At 39.1% G+C, this 16,390-nt stretch overlaps 1 protein-coding gene across 3 annotated transcripts in view; it reads left to right on the top strand.

Annotated features, from left to right (window-relative positions):
* The first annotated feature begins 240 nt into the window (after window positions 1-240).
* The window catches only part of LOC120534088, a 37,834-nt gene continuing 21,684 nt past the window's right edge, over window positions 241-16,390 (top strand). For 2 of the 3 annotated variants that reach the window (XM_039761352.1, XM_039761351.1), the window contains exons 1-3: window positions 241-516; window positions 11,127-11,334; window positions 13,198-13,295. In XM_039761352.1, coding sequence (XP_039617286.1) covers window positions 492-516; window positions 11,127-11,334; window positions 13,198-13,295 — 331 coding nt within the window. In that variant the 5' untranslated portion in view covers window positions 241-491. The remainder of the gene's footprint in view (window positions 517-11,126; window positions 11,335-13,197; window positions 13,296-16,390) is intronic. The other variant, XM_039761353.1, reaches the window with a different exon arrangement.

Here is a 16,390-nt window from a genome sequence, read left to right as displayed (position 1 = left end):
TTATTTTTCAACATAATTGTTTGTTCCCTTCCCTCTTATTTTATTTGCTGGTGCTATACAGACCTCACCCAGAGGAGCAAATTGCTGCCTACAGTCACCCGGCATGTTGTTTGTCATTTGCCATCTTGTTGCCTAGGCTTTCTTCTTCAGGATGTGATCAGTTGATTTTTTCCACGCCTCGCTGTTACAAGTGTCCCCGAGGTTTACTCTGTGCCATAGCAATCCTTCATAGGCCTTTTTTTACTGCCCTGCAGTGTGGCTTAGGTGTTTCATTTACTCAAGGTTACCATGCCATGCTGTTTGTGTTAGTAATGAAGAGCTGCTGCAGGAGGCAGCTGACAGTAGCATCTTGCTGTAAAGAGAAACCGGCACACATTTTCCGAGGCAGTGGTACTTTAATTTGGATGTTGATACTGAAATTAGGGTAAAAGAGAATATTTGAGAAGACTCCTTCAAGTCTCGGTATACAAACCTAATAAAAGAGCAGCTCAATGAACACTCAAGAGAAAGGAAAAGGTAAGCAAAGATGGTTTGCTCTAAACAGGAACATTTTATTATTACTGAAGGCTGCTGACTTTGTGACATTTGCTCAGGACAAGAGTTCCCCATTCATGCCTTGGGCTATGTTTTGCATGTTTGGGCCTTTTTGTGTGAATGATGCATGGAGTCTATGCTTCCCGTTCTCTTACCAGTAGCAGGGGCTTACGGACATTCTGTTAAAAAATAAAACATGGACAGCAAATAAGGATGAACAGAATGAGTGGGAGGCATAAGAAATGACAGGAATAGCTAAAGAAGTGGCCTGAGCAGCAAAACAGACCCACTTATGTGCATAGATAAAACGAGCGGCCAATACATAAAACCACACACTGTAACAGGCTTCTTGGGCTCAGGGATAGAGCGGCTTCTTTGAGAAAACACAATATTTTCTAATTCTATTTGCAATATAATTTAGAAATCAAACAAAAGAAAGCTTCAAAAACAAAATGTTTACACTTTTATTACTGACTAAATATAAACCATCTACCCAAAATGTAGGATGTTTTTCAGTCTTGTAAAATCAGATTGTGCTTCCTGGGTGCACTGTCTTTACCGACGTGTATGTGGTTAACATGAAGCAGCAGTAAGCACAAAAGAGTGACCACCATTCAATAAAATAGTCGTACAAACCAAAAAATACAATTTTCTAAAAATATCCGCAATTACTGCAATTATGACAAAAACTCTGGTGTCTTGGAACCCTTTGAGTAATATTCCATACACGTTTTATATTGGATTTAATTTTGATCATTTCAGAATATTTTGTCACGTTTATGACATTTCCTTGCTACCATTTTGTGTTTTCTTTTAAGATGAGGTCACCACTTTTTTTTTTCTTCCTGGCCATAACAGTTTTAAAGTACCAATGATGTGTCGTCACCAATTTTCACCGTGTCAGTGACACAAGACGTCATTGTCGGATGACTATTTTTTGTCCAGATTTCTTGATAGAAACAAATCACAAGAATGTGTTAGTTTGGCATTTCATTTCTTGCCGCCACATTATAAAATCCTGTTTGCTATCTGATATGATTCTGATCAGTGTTTTGGCGTCAATACTTTTGGGCTTTTAACCATTGCACATTTTTTTTTCAGACAAAGAGTTTTGAGTTTGTTTCCTAGTCCTTTGCTTTTCTTTTGTTTTTCTGTCATCATCAATCAAGGAGGCCGAGAAGACTTGGCAACTCTTGGAATTTAAAAGGAGAACATGGAGGCTGTAACTAGTAGAAGAGGAGTCAATTCTGGGACATTCACTGGGGCCTCATTTATAAAGCTGTAACACACTAAAAGACGCTTGAAATGTGCATACACAACTTACCGTACAAATGTTGGTGTTTATAAAAGTAAACTTGACCGGGGAATGTGTGTCCATTTACAGTAGCTCTGACCCATGTGTATGCAACATTTCAGAGTAACTGAAAAATGGCGACACCATTCATCAAGCAGGGAAATGCTGGCCAACCAGCTAAACGACGACTTAAGTGTAAAGTAATTCATGTCATTGAGCTGTTATTGTAATGTGCATTAATGTGACAGACATACTACAGTATATTTCACAAATGATGAATATATGTATAGACCCTTTTCAGGGGGCCATGCCGCATATTTGCACTGAAGAACTTTTTTACAGCTGATATTGGCTACCTGTTATCACAGCTCAGGGGACTGGGCAACAGTTCAGCAGTGTCTGAGCCAAGCTTCACTCCATCATGCCTGCTGTGCTGGAAGCCATTAATTGACTGGCAGTCAATATATTCAGTTTTTGTATGGTGTGGGTGTACATAAAAGATATATATATATATATATATATATATATATATATATATATATATATATATATATATATATATATATATATATATGTGTGTGTGTGTGTTTTGGTAAAAAAGGCAATTTGCAGCAGTGACTGGTTCTCCAAATATAATGGAGTACCTTACTGCTCTCATATTACAATAAGGACATCTAATGAGAATGAAGCTACTTTTGTTAACCATAAGCAGTTACATTACATTAATGCACAAGTCATTCAAGATGTGCCTGGCAAACATCATGTCTTGTTGGCCCGGGTCAACCCGTGATTCATCTATTTTAAGGCAAAGTAGCTTTGACAGCCATGATGGTGCTGTATGTGGTGGCTGGCATGTTGGTAAGGTAGATGACTAAACCCTCACTGTTTCATATGGCCTGTGCTATTTATTGTAATAGCAATCATGTCATTACATGTGCCAGGTGATAGTGGCTACCCACTTCAATGATGCTGTCTTACACCTTTCCCGGACCCCCAGAGCACAGAGGAGAGGCGCTATAATGCTGTGCATGATCTTGTGCTCTCAGTTGTGGAACACAGCCAGATGTTCTCAAATGCAGCTGGCAGGGTCTCGATGTGTCAGCAGGGAGAGGCTGCTCTACCAGCCAATGAAGTTCTGCGGCATTGTGATTGCATATGTATGAGATTGATTAGCATGCTCCGTACAGTATATGGATGTTTCTGGGTGGCATTGGATGCGCCGTTCACCTACGCATATTTACAATGTGATTGTGATTTATCAGCAGTGAGTTGCATAGAAATGTGTGTATGCCCTGGAAAAAGAATGACCATTACTGTACACATTGCAAAGGTTTCGGGCAGCCACCTGTATAACTTTTCCCGCCTGCAAAACAGTTGCAAAAACATATTCAAGTGCATAAGATCGAGTCCAAAACAGAACTGAACTCTCTAGACACAAGATGGCAGCTTTAAAGGTCAGTGGAGGAAGTGATGTCATCAGGACCGGAACCGGAAGTGATGTCTTTGGCTGCTCCAGAGCCGGGCGGGATTTCCCTAGAATGGTCTGCAAAAGATCGAGAGGGAAAATGAGAGCACTGCTCCGCCCCCTGGTTCAGTGTGGAATCACATGTATTCGAGCCCTTTAGTTGTCTCCTAAACACGCGTGTGTGACAGCCCGGTTTTATAAATCAGATTTTTTTTGGTGTACACAGTTTCCTATTTTTTTTACTGTGTGCATATTTGCATGCTTGAAGCCGCACAGTTTTATAATTTACAATTCTAAACTGTAGTCAATACTTTGTTAACAAGGAATTGTTTACCAAGAACACAAACAAAGGTACAACACGCAAAGCTCCTAATTTTCACTCCATAAATTTAGATGGCTAGGAAGTGTTTGTTATGTACTTTATACCCACGACCGTGTGATGTCAAAGCCATTCAATTCTGGGCCATTTACCTATTAAGGTGGTAGTGACCACTACACAAAAAGAGTAAACCAAAAGAGTGCAAAAAAGGCTCACAAATAATTTAATCAAATAAAGTAAATTCATCAGAATTAGAATCTACATGATCCAAAACCTAAAAGAAACCTGAAAAGGTCAACTCAAGTACCAAAAGAAAGAAAAAATATTTGGAAATGAAAGCAAATCATAACACTGATAAATATGGTATGGGGGATTGCCAGCTTTTGGTTCCGGTCCTCACCCCCAGGCCGCCAGGAGGAGCTCTCCCGACAGCAGGATCGTGCCCCGAGGTCCAGCAGGGCCTCATGGACTTTGTAGTGTTTATACACAGCCCTTCTGGATACCTTGGGGGCCACCAGGAGTCGCTGTAAGGGGGCTTGTGGGCTCTTTTGTGCCTTATGACCCGGGAGTACGTCACGGTCACATGACGGGAAGGAACGACGTGCTCCCGGGGTGAAGAAAAGGACTGTTTGCCCTGACCCGGAAGGAATAAGGAACTGTGGTCTGATTGGACAGGAACGCCTCTGGGTCAGAGGCTATAAAAGGACTAGAAACCAGTCCAGACACTGAGCTGAGCTGGGAGGTAGAGGAGCAAGTGTCTGGGCGAGGAGGAGAGAAAATTATAGTGTTGTGTTAATTTATTGTGAGTTTATAAGTAGTGTGGAAGGTGCTTGGTGCACTGTAAAAAAATAATAAAGAGTCTTGGACTTTTATCCGGTGTCTGGAGTTGTACCTGAGGGTTCAAGGGAGCACTAGCGCCCCCTACTGCCACAATGGCTACTGTCTTGAAGTTTCGATGTCTGATTTCAAGGCATCCAAGATTATTACATTAGCATTAAGTAAAATGAGCGTTGAGCAGATTAGGAATTTTATCTGTGCAATGATGGACATGAACGTTTTTTAAATACAGTTACACATTATTAAGAAATGTTGTTAATGTCAGAATATATCTTGTTTTTACTTTATGTTTTTGAGTTGCTTAACATTTGCTACATGCTATGTTTATATGGTTAAAATAATAAATGGTGGGCGACACGGTGATGCAGTGGGTAGCGCTGCTGCCTCGCAGGTAGGAGACCCAGGTTCGCTTCCCAGGTCATCCCTGCGTGGAGTTTGCATGTTCTCCCCATGTCTGCGTAGGTTTCCTCCCACAGTTCAAAGACATGCAGGTTAGGTGTATTGGCAATCCTAAATTGTCCCTAGTGTGTGCTTGGTGTGTGCCCTGCAGTGGCCTGGCGCCCTGCCTGAAAATTTGTGCTGGCCGGGATTGGCTCCAGCAGACCCCCGTGACCCTGTGTTAGGATATAGGATATAGCGGGTTGGATAATGGATGGATGGATAATAAATAATCAAGTCTACATCTATTCTTCAAAATAAACACTACTTGAAAAAAGAAAAAGAAATATAGTCCAAAGTAAACTGAGTCATCTTAGTTTCTGTCTCTACCGTATCAATCAAAGCCATGGGGTGTGTTCTGGCCGCTAACAAGGAAGGACAAGCTGGTTGGCAAATCTTCAGTTTACATTGTAGCAGGCAGCTTATCATGGTGTTCTTAGCAGTGGCAGGCTGTCATTGTTTCATTTGTCCTTTTGTCTCTTTGTTGTCTTTTCAAGCAGACATTGTATTTTACCATTCCTGTTTTTGTCTACATTGTATACAGCCTTTTATTTTAACATTATTGCACCATAAAGGATTCTGAAGACAGCTGAAACATCAACAGACTCATGTGTCTCACATAAGACCTGTTGTTAGATGGACTGAGATAAGGAAGCTCTAAATGAATGGGCAGATGCTGTAGATGGAAATGTTGAAGCCATATTTTGTACAATTGTTGTGATATGAAATTTTGCCTACAAGTTGATAAATATTTTGTATTTCTTTATTTGTAACTTAGACAAAGCAATGTGCGGCACGGTGGCACAGTGATAGCGCTGCTGCCTTGCAGTTAGGAGACTCAGGTTTGCTTCCTGGGTTCTCCTTGCGTGGAGTTTACATGTTCTCCCCGTGTCTGCGTGGGTTTCCTCCCACAGTCCAAAGATATGCAGGTTAGGTGGATTGGCGATTCTAAATTGTGCTTGGTGGGTGTGTGTGCCCTGCGGTGGGTTGGCGCCCTGCCTGGGATTGGTTCCTACCTTGCACCCTGTGTTGGCTGGGATTGGCTCCAGCAGACCCCTGTGACCCTGTGTTCGGATTCAATGAGTTGGAAAATGGATTGATGGACAAAGCAATGTAATATTAGTGTTAATATTATTGATAATATAAGCAACGGTTTAAGAACCCCTTCCTCCCTTTTAGGAAAGAGTCTCTTTGTAATTTTACGACAGGGTTGGGGGCAATTGCCTCAAACAAGTTTGACTAATATTTCCCTGCGAAAGTCCCTCAGTCAACCCCCACACAAAGCCAGGCTGCCTAACTGCCAAGCTTTACCTTAACATATGGTTTTGGGGGCAGGTGTGAAGGTGTTCTATCCCCACATTGGTCTGAAGTATGGCTGTATGGAATTGGCTTGTATCAAAAGCTTTTAAGTACTATGACGTCCTATTGGCTGTAGGGGTTGGACAGAAAACCTATAAATTTGCTTGCTTTACCCAGCTCTCTCTCACTCTCTTACCAAACTGATGAAAGACCATCTCACACCATGAATTGAAAGGGACAACACAATGAAGAGCACAGCTTGGCAGCTATAATGCCTGTTCTGAAGAAAGCCGACCACAAATGATGCCTTAACGAGACATTTTAAGTAACTAGCAAGTCCGTGTGCTGCCTGAAACTACACATCACCATTTATCAGGTTGTATGGTTGCCAATATTCAAATGTACTTTGCATATTATTATTTATGAATATTATCAATAATACATTGTTTAAATTGTAACTTAACTCCTGCTTGTCTTTTACTACACCTAATTGCCTGAGGTTATAGATGTAGAAGGGAAGGTGGGGAGAAGTTATATAGTACAATACTTTATAAACAGTGGTGAATCTGTGAGATTAGAGGCATTCTGACAAAGGCTACATATTAATAATACAAAAGGGGAAAGTAGAGCAATATAATACTCTACCAAGACAAAACAACAATGAAACATAAACTAATCACAAAATACTGCAAAATAAATGTGCTAAACTTTTACATGCATTTCTTTCTTTTTTATCAGAAGTGACTGACAAGGCCGCAGTGCACAGTACTGCTGTTCACAAACAAGCAGAGCAGCGGCCCTTTAACTGATGCGCTCAGGGTCCACACTGCGAGCATACAGCAAACTGTTGTTCAATGGTGACAGTAACATACTTTCTTGTTGATGAAGTCCATGGTTTATTTATTCTGGCGGGTGATTCAGATTCAAGATCTAGGATGATTCATCAATCAATTCAATTTTATTTTTATAAGGCCTTTCACAATGATCAAAACATTCAAATACAATGCAAATCAACAAATAAAACATAGGACAAATGTGGCAGATATTTGCCAAAATCCTGAATGAAAAATCAACTTTCCCCCTTTTTAAATTGCTGTTCCTTCATTTATACGTTGCACCAGTCCCTGCTATTTACTGGGGCAATAGTTTCACAGCCATGCAGTATAAAGTGCTAACATGGTCTACTAGCTACTGTATTAAACTTCTACATGTAATTGATCAGTTTTAGTCTCTCACTGCTGCAATCTGTGTATACCTCAGACTTTAAACATGACTCAGAATCTGTGAAAACTCTGCACTTATAGAATTATGTGTATATAACGGGGATAAGGCAGAGTATAGGAGTCAGGTGGAGAAGTTAGTTTCTTGGTGCAGAAAGAATTGTCTGCATCTTAACATCAGCAAACCTAAGGAGCAGTTTATGACTTTCACTGCACCAAAGAGCCTCCATGTCCAGTTAACTATTCAAGGAGGGGATGTAGAGGTGGTCCATTCCTACAAGTACTTGAGGGTCCACATCCGTGACAGCTTGGACTGGTCTCTCTATCTCATGCACCCCCAGACCTATTGACATAGAACTCTATGGCACTTTCTCCAAATCAATAAACACCCCATTCAAACCATTCTGTTTTTCTGAATGCTTCATTATGAGCTGTCTCAATGCATAGATAGCACTGTTCAGGAATTAAAAAGTGGAGTATGAGGGATTATGGTGAACTGCAGGTCCAGTGTGAAAGTCAAATAGCATTACGTAATCATTTTCTCTATTTAAATGGACAATTTCTGCAGTCTGTAATGTTTAACATGACTATGATTTGATTTAACGTTTAGCTTAATACATTTTACATACAGTACTGTACTTGTATTTTGTCCCTATAGAGTGTATAAATGAATGGACACTAGGTGGCACTGTTGCCCACCTTTTCCCCAACAGACAGATGCAGGACACAGGTTTAAAGCACAAAGAAGATATTTAATTCTCTTCTGTCTTCTTTGTATAGTGCCTCCAAAGTACCAAAGCCACAATAACCACAACAATAAAGCACTTATAGTTTTCTCTTTGACACCTCCTAGCAAGCGTTGTCCATGCCGTCGACTCAGGCTCACTTGCTGGGTTCCCAACAGTCCTTTATATAGTCCTTGACCCGGAAGTGCTTCTGTTCTTCCGTTCTCATGACTTCCAAGCACTTCCGGGCTGCAAGGGAAGCATGATTCCCCAGGTCCTTTCACAGCTCCCCCTGGCGGCACCCATGATGGCACCAAACAGGGCTGAGAAGTCCTGGTCTGCAAGGCACTGCTACACTACAGGGGAGCTGCCATCTAGCATTTTGGCGGAGGCAGTGTCCTGAAAAAGCTGCCTTCCCCTGTCCTTCCATCACAGGGGCATCCCGGCTGGGATGACCTGCTGTCCGTCTGCCACAACTGTTACATTTCTTTTTCATTCTGACATAAGCCATCTATGTAATGGTAAACTGACATAACCGGTTTGCGTTATCAGACGCGGCAGATGGTAGAATATCAAATACAGATTTTTATTTATTTATCTATATTACAATAAGGTGTATAGTAACAAAATATTTATGGCATAAATTAAAGAAGAATTCCAAAAGCATACTTAGAAATGCCTGTTCAAAACACAGTAGGTAAACTCAACTGCCAAGTGTTATAATATTACCTAAAGAAGAAGGCCAAATATGTATAAAGAATAGCATATCCAAAACCAAATTATTAACATTTATTTACCTGTATTTTAATTAAATAAGGAGAATCCAAAAGCAATCAGAAAAAAATAAGCAAAATTAAAAATGTCAATAATCAGAAACAATTTCAGTACACTAAATATCAAAACTAAATAAGGAATTTCAAGATACAAATGAAAGGAACAGAGGAGAAAAAAGTAATTCAATAAAAGACAAAACCAAGTCAGCTGACCAAGAATAATTTTCAAAGCATCTTATTAAAAAAGAGTAAATCCAAGTGAAAAATGTCAAAAGACCAACAAAGCTAAAAGAAGGGCAGCACAAAAGGGAGCCTAACAGCAAAGCACAACACTAATGCCACAGCACCACATTAATGGCAACAGGGGGCTTAAATAGTGCTGCCCGTTTATACCTGAAAGCCCTAAACAGACATTTATGGGCAAAGAGATTGGGGCAAGTTTACCAAAAAACACAAAAATGTATACTACAATAAAAAGAAGGGAGCTGGGGAAAACAATTACAGAATGGACACAAAAATAAAATGGCTAAAAGTCAAAAACAGACTCTTAACACCAAAAACAAAAGGGGGTGCAACAGAAAGCAAAGACATTCATGAGGGGAAATTTTAAAACCATAAAAAAATAAAACCTAAAATTTCTTGGGCCAATATGTTCTATCTTTGAAATTCAAAATCTAATCATTAATGAATTCCCCATGCCCAAGGTAGAAACATGTTCGTCCAGGGACAAAATAGTTACATGGATGAAGAGATGAATGCAATTTATAGAGGAGAGTCCTAAACAAAACCAAACTGTTTTAAGCAGGAATCGCTTGTGTTAAACCAGAAACAAACAAAAAAAAGAGGCAAGTCAAAATACAATACAATGCAATTTATTTTTGTATAATCACGCATGAAGTGTCGCAATGGGCTTTAACAGGCCCTGCCTCTTGACAGACCTCCAAGCCTTGACTCTCTAAGAAGACAAGGAAAAACTCCCAAAAAAAAACCTTGTAGGGAAAAAATAGAAGAAACCTCAGGAAAGGCAGTTCAAAGAGAGACCCCTTTCCAGGTAGGTTGGGCGTGCAGTGGATGTCCAGAAAAAAGGGCGTAAATACAATACAATACACAGAAGAGAGCACAAGTAATCCTCAATACAATATAATAGTGCAAAAGAAATATTACAAGTAGAAGTCAAAAGTCAGGTTAACAAAGCAGAGGCCCGGAATGAACTAAATAACTGTAAAATAATCACCCAAAATTGACCATCTATTATTCCTAATTACCTAACGGGAACAGCCGAAAGAAGAGGAAGAAGAAGATCCAAACACTTGGATGTTGGAAGACAGGTGCTTTATCTTAAATGCCACTGGCGTCATGACGTCATTTGTTGTGTAATATCTGGTTACATGGTAGTAGCAATAGTGTTAACAAAATAATGTTAATAATTAATAGAGACATACTAAAAGTGTGTATTAAAGATGACCTTTCCTAAAACACTGCAGAGCATTCATAGCAGCGTTTGTGTCATGTCACATTGACACACTCATTGGCACAATAACACAAGGCATTTTGAGAAATATTAATATTAGCAGTTAATTCATTTTTGATTTTATATTTAAAGATTCGGACTCATACACTAGTTCATCCTGGACGTTTCTAGAAGGCCCACGTTTTGTGATTGTTGTATACTCTGAAGTACTGTATAAACAATACGTTCCCTAAGTGGAGCGGTGGTTAAAGAATTTTTTATAAAGTGTGAAAAATTGGCTCTAAATGTAAGTGGAAGCCAGCAAAGTGATTTAAAAACCAGAGTTATTTGTTCTTAGTTCAAAATTCCAGTTAGGATCATTGTGTTGCGGACTAATGAGTTGGTAAATCTGTTAATAAAATGTTACTAGACTCAACTCTTCTATCTAGAGGAAATTATATTTGCATGTATATAAATTAAACATTGCTGCTTGGATTCCAATAAGAATAAGAATTATACTGTACCTCTTGACCGTACAGCTATCTTCCCTACACTGTCTCTGATTTATATTAAACTGTCCTATTTTTTTGACTAAACTAGCTGTTCTATGGCCTCCTTTCATAGTTTCAAGACATGTGTACATGCGAACAAAAAATACCCATGTTAAAATCAGGTACAATATCTACATAGTGACTGACTTCTTCTGAAAGAAAATGTTTTTGACAAAAGAGTAATTACATCCATGTGTATTTTACCTATCATGCTCTTTCAGCTCAGGAGGATGCATTTCAGAGACTAACAAAACGAAGTAATGGAGATGAGTCGACTTGTAAAAATCAATGGGGGTCGACAGCAGTTCCAGAATCTAACCTTGAACCTATTTATGAGCGTGATAAAGAAAACTTGGAAAACGAAGATGAAAATCAGTCTGGTCCTGTTTCTGAGGAGGAGATTCCATTATATGTACAGTTTCTATACAGGTAACAGGAAGACTTCATTAGCATCTGATTGTCAGCTCTTAAATATTACAGTAAGATCTGCAGTGTGTGATACGCATTACGCAAATACATCCTGTCACCTGATTGCTTCTGCACGTTGAGATTTAGCACTGTATACATTCACCTTCAACCAAGTGAAGTGTATTCTGGGCATCTTCAGAAACAAAACAGGCTTTTAAAACTCACCTGTACAGTTCACTTATTTCACAATTTTAACTATAACCCTAGTGAACCTTTTCACTTGTCTAAATCAAAGCCAGTTTTCCCTGCTATGAATTAAAATAACATTTTCAGTAACTCTGAACTTATATGTAAATATTGTGTAACAGATTGCTGTCAATTTCCGATTAAAACAAAACCTTCACAAATGACATCTAAAAATTCAGACATGAGCATCAATAAATTTTACACCCTAGAAACCAAATTACCTGATCTATTCTATGACATTTGAGTAATTATCTTTCTGATCATAAAATAGGTCATTACGATAGCAGTTGACGAGAAGAATTCATAATTAAATGCAGAATTACGTATTTAAGGGTTCCTCTACATTGCCTCTTTCTCTTGCGCAATTTGGCTCAAAAACTGATCCGCACATTGTGATCTCATAACAGGCCATTTTAACTCTGACAGACAGACAGACACACACCCATCATCGAGATATCAATGTTTCGTATCAATGTCAAGATACGTTGAAAACCGTAGATCAAAATGTTCGATGAATCTAAAGCTTTCGCTCCTCCACTGTAGATGATAGGTCATGGTGGGGACGGGCACAAAGCAAAAAAGAGAGAACCAGAAGGAGCCAGTTCCAAAACTCCTTTTGCAGGGATGAGAATTCTGGTGAAACCGTCAAGTAAAGAGTTACTCCATATGCACGTCATAAGAAATCTCTTCACTTTATTGTGTTTACAGATTTGTTTTCATCTGTGCAGTCCACAGACCTGATATGCATGCATTTTACTTTTAAAGTCAATTCAATATGAGTGTTACATTTTATGATTGCAAATCTTTAAAGCCAAATTAAAAAAAACACACAATTCACACACTTAGGACTTGGGATGTGGCACCTTGTAAGGTAAGTAACATGTCTATATTACAACAAAGTTACCTGACAATAAAGCTTGCTGTGCGACACCAGAAATTATAAGTCACCAGATGAAATGTGTGCATACATCTAGATGGGGTAGGGCAGGGGGGTACAGAGTAAATGTTAGTCCTTTAATGGAGAAGGTGTGGAAGTGGAGGCTGTCCAAAGTGGCTCCACTCTCAAAGCTGGCTGCCTTTGAGTGTGACTGTCAGTAAATACTTTAAAGCGACAAGTACAGAATGGTTCTTGATCCAGAGTAACCAGCTGGGAATGAGCCACTAGGCCTTACAGAAGATGTGTAGGGATGTCTTGTGTTGCTTGGTGCACCATGGAAAAAGGTCAACATTTGAAATGCTGGGCTGCATTTCCTTTGGCAGAGGGAAATTACATGAAGAATTTAAATAATCACATAAAGTCGGATTAATTACAAAAATAGGGAAAACTGCCCTGAAATATTTGGATAGATAGATAGATAGATAGATAGATAGATAGATAGATAGATAGATAGATAGATAGATAGATAGATACTTTATTAATCCCAAGGGGAAATTCACATAATTCATTTGCTGTTCATCATTCCATATTTTTTACAATAATTAAGTACAGTTTTCTTTTCAAGGTAAAATGGAAATCTAATTCTTCATAGATCTATTGAAAAGCTGATTTATAGCTGCTAGTCAGAATCACTTTTTCAATTGACCATAGTAAGTCATAGTCACCGGACAATTCCAAGGCAGTAATGTTTATTTCTACAGTCATTTAGGGAAAGACAGAGCTGAGGATTTTCTGCACCCAACTATTGTGCAACATGATGCTTCTGCCAAAGTGAAACAGATGTATAAACTATTTGAAGGTAAGACCATTATTATTATTGATTTTACATAAGTAGTAAAAGCCATCCCGGATGAAGATCATGCTTTTGCAGAGCTTGATGACTTGTATAGTGTTTTTACGCTGATTTTTAAACCACTTTTTGTGTGTGGCACACAGTTTCAAAAACATAACTACATAATATTTATCTTTAAAACACAGACTAGGATATTATATATTTCTTATAACTATTATATAGTTGGTCAATAACTGTTCAGGATGTTTTCAAATGATTCTTAAATGTAACATAGCATAACATTCTCAAACCCACGTAATGCAATTCAGAGTCGAGGGGGCCAGATCTTGGCCAGACTTGCAGGCACAGTCACACATATAACCACAAGGACATTTTGGAAAGTCTAGTTAACCAAACTTGCCATTTCTTAGGGCTAGTGGAGGAAATCCTATACAGACATGTAGTGAACATACAAACCCCAAATGGACACCATATCTATTGGCAGATCCAGAGATCCATGGGTCTGTGCAGTGGTAGTAATACCCATTATGCCAACATGCCAAGTGACATGGAAATGTAAATTTGATAAATATTTTGGCATCATAGGTTTTTATCCAAAAAGAGCTATCAAGGGAAAATATCATCTGGGAATGACAGGAAACTGCCTGGTCTATGAAGCCCCAAAAGAACACGAAGGAGAGGTAAAAGTTCAGAGAAGGAGCTGGCATATGTTAAGTGTTGTCAGGAGATACAACGTCTCAGAACATGGTAACCTAAATGGTGTACTATTAGGAGAAGGTAGCTTCACATACTGTTTCCTGGATCAGCAAGTACTGTTCTTTGGGGTCGCTATTTTTTACAAGAATACTTAAGAAGACTATGCTCCTGTATTTAAGGGCACAGGGGACCTTCATGTTCACTCACTTGGCAGGTCCACATACTGTATGTGAGAGCAATGCTAATGATTTTGAAGATCTGTCAAGTGCCTTCAACATATTGTACTTTTATTCTGGTGTTTTGTGGTAGCAGAGACATTTAGAAGGGGAGTTTAAGTACCCTGATGTGATTTGGAAAGGGAAGGCAATCTTGGAGCTAGAACGTTTAATAGAAGATAGTCAGTAATGTAATGTGCTGGGGCCACTAAAATGGCATTGTCATTTTAAAGTAATTTTTTTTTGCTATAAGACTAATGGCAATAAGGGTAGCACAACTGCACACTGTTAAGAGATTTCAACAATAGGCACATGTAGTCTTTGTTCTATCCAGATTAGATGCTCCTGTATAAATCAGAAACACTAAATTTTAAATATAACATAATCTGCAATTACCCTGAGCACAGACGGTGGCTTTGTAAATATGTGTGCCATGGCACAATTACCATAATTCTTTGCTTGTTGGGAGAGCTGAATAACAAAACTCCAACCTGGTCAATATATATACAATATATACCTGTCTCAGTCTGGTATACCCAACAACTAAGAACTAAGGTCTGATTCAGAAACTTAATAAAGAAGGCCAACTTAAAAATAGCAAAATTACGTAACATTAGGCCTGGATTTAAAAACAAATGTTAAGAGGAAAAAAATTAAAAGGACCATTTTTCGGCTCTAGTTTATGTTAAGGCACACCAAAGGATTGATTTGTTTGTGCTCCAATTTCTAAGATATGTTTTTTTATTTTACATGCAGGTTTTGCCATACTTTACACATCTTATGTATATAATGCATTTCAGGATGCCAGTTTGCTACACACAAAGCTATGCATTTATGAAAACAAAACTTTCTTATATGCAAAAGTCTGACTGATTTTGACTGGCTGTTTATAAACTTTGGGGGTGTCAGTGGCCAACATACAGTTTAACAATGTTCTCTGACCATGCAGTATGAAATTGTCAAGAAAATGTAACATCCTCTTCCTTCAAAAAATGATAAACGTGAAAGATTAAGCATGTAAATAAAACCTTATTTCAAGGACAGTGTTAAACCTTCACCCTGGTTTAATTTAAATATCCAGATTAACACTGAGTTTCACTTTATGTACATACCTCAAGTAGTCAGAGACAAGGTGTGAGCCTGATTCACTTGACTGCTCTGTAGTGCGCCATGCTTTAGGTTTACTCCCTGTATTCTCCTGTGCCACAGGTCAATTTGCGTATCATGCTCTTGCTTGGTGCTAAGCAGGGGGTGATCATTTCTGTGAATCCTTCTGTTCTTCTGAAGCATGCACATGTAGTAAAAGCCATCCCGGATGAAGATCATGATAAGATTGTTCAGCATCACCCTTTCGGTTTAATAGGCCAGGCCCCTGAATTGGAATAGTTAGCTTTGAATTTCATGAGTTGACAAGAAACACAACAAATATAAAGACAAAGGAAGATGAATGGACTTGGTCCTTTATGCAAGATTTAAAAGCATGTTTAGAAAAATACCTCATTAAAATCATTGTTTATGCATTTATCCTACTCGGAGAAGTTAAGCACTAATACAAAGCTTGAGGTACACCAGCAAAGATGCTCATCGAACCCTTTCAGCTATAAAACCACCTCAGTGAAATAATGCAAGACAAATTACAGCCATTTGATTGTCAGGGTCACAGATCCAGCACTTTCAGGCAACAAAAAGCCATATATATAGACAGCCTTAGCCATATATGTTGTCACAATAAGAGTCGAACGACATCAAAAAGGTTTGGGGCCTGGCTGAAAAATGGGTAAATTAGCTTGTGAGATGTTCACAGCTCTGAGTACAAAACAGAACTGATCTTAAGGTTATAAAGGCGGTGACAGGAAGTGACGTCATCAGTGGGCACAAAATCAGAAGTGACATCATCTCGGGTTGACTGTGAAATGATGTCATCAGTGAGCCCCACCCACCCCCGACACGGAAGTGCTGTCATCGGTGGGCCCAGAAATGAAAGTGACGTCATCAGTGGGGGAGGAAAACGAAAGTGACTTTGTCAGTGGAGCCGATACCTGGCGGGACTTCCCATGGATGGTCTGCAGAGGACTGAAAGAGAAAGTCAGTGCACCTCATCACCCCCTAGTCTGGCGTCGAACTACTATTATTCAGGCCCTTCAGCTGCCTCCTAATCGCACTTGTGTGACAATGTCTATGTCCACAGTA

Source organism: Polypterus senegalus, chromosome 8, assembly GCF_016835505.1.
Source record: "Polypterus senegalus isolate Bchr_013 chromosome 8, ASM1683550v1, whole genome shotgun sequence".
Classification (NCBI taxonomy): domain Eukaryota; kingdom Metazoa; phylum Chordata; class Cladistia; order Polypteriformes; family Polypteridae; genus Polypterus; species Polypterus senegalus.
This window is presented reverse-complemented; position numbering and strand designations above follow the sequence as displayed.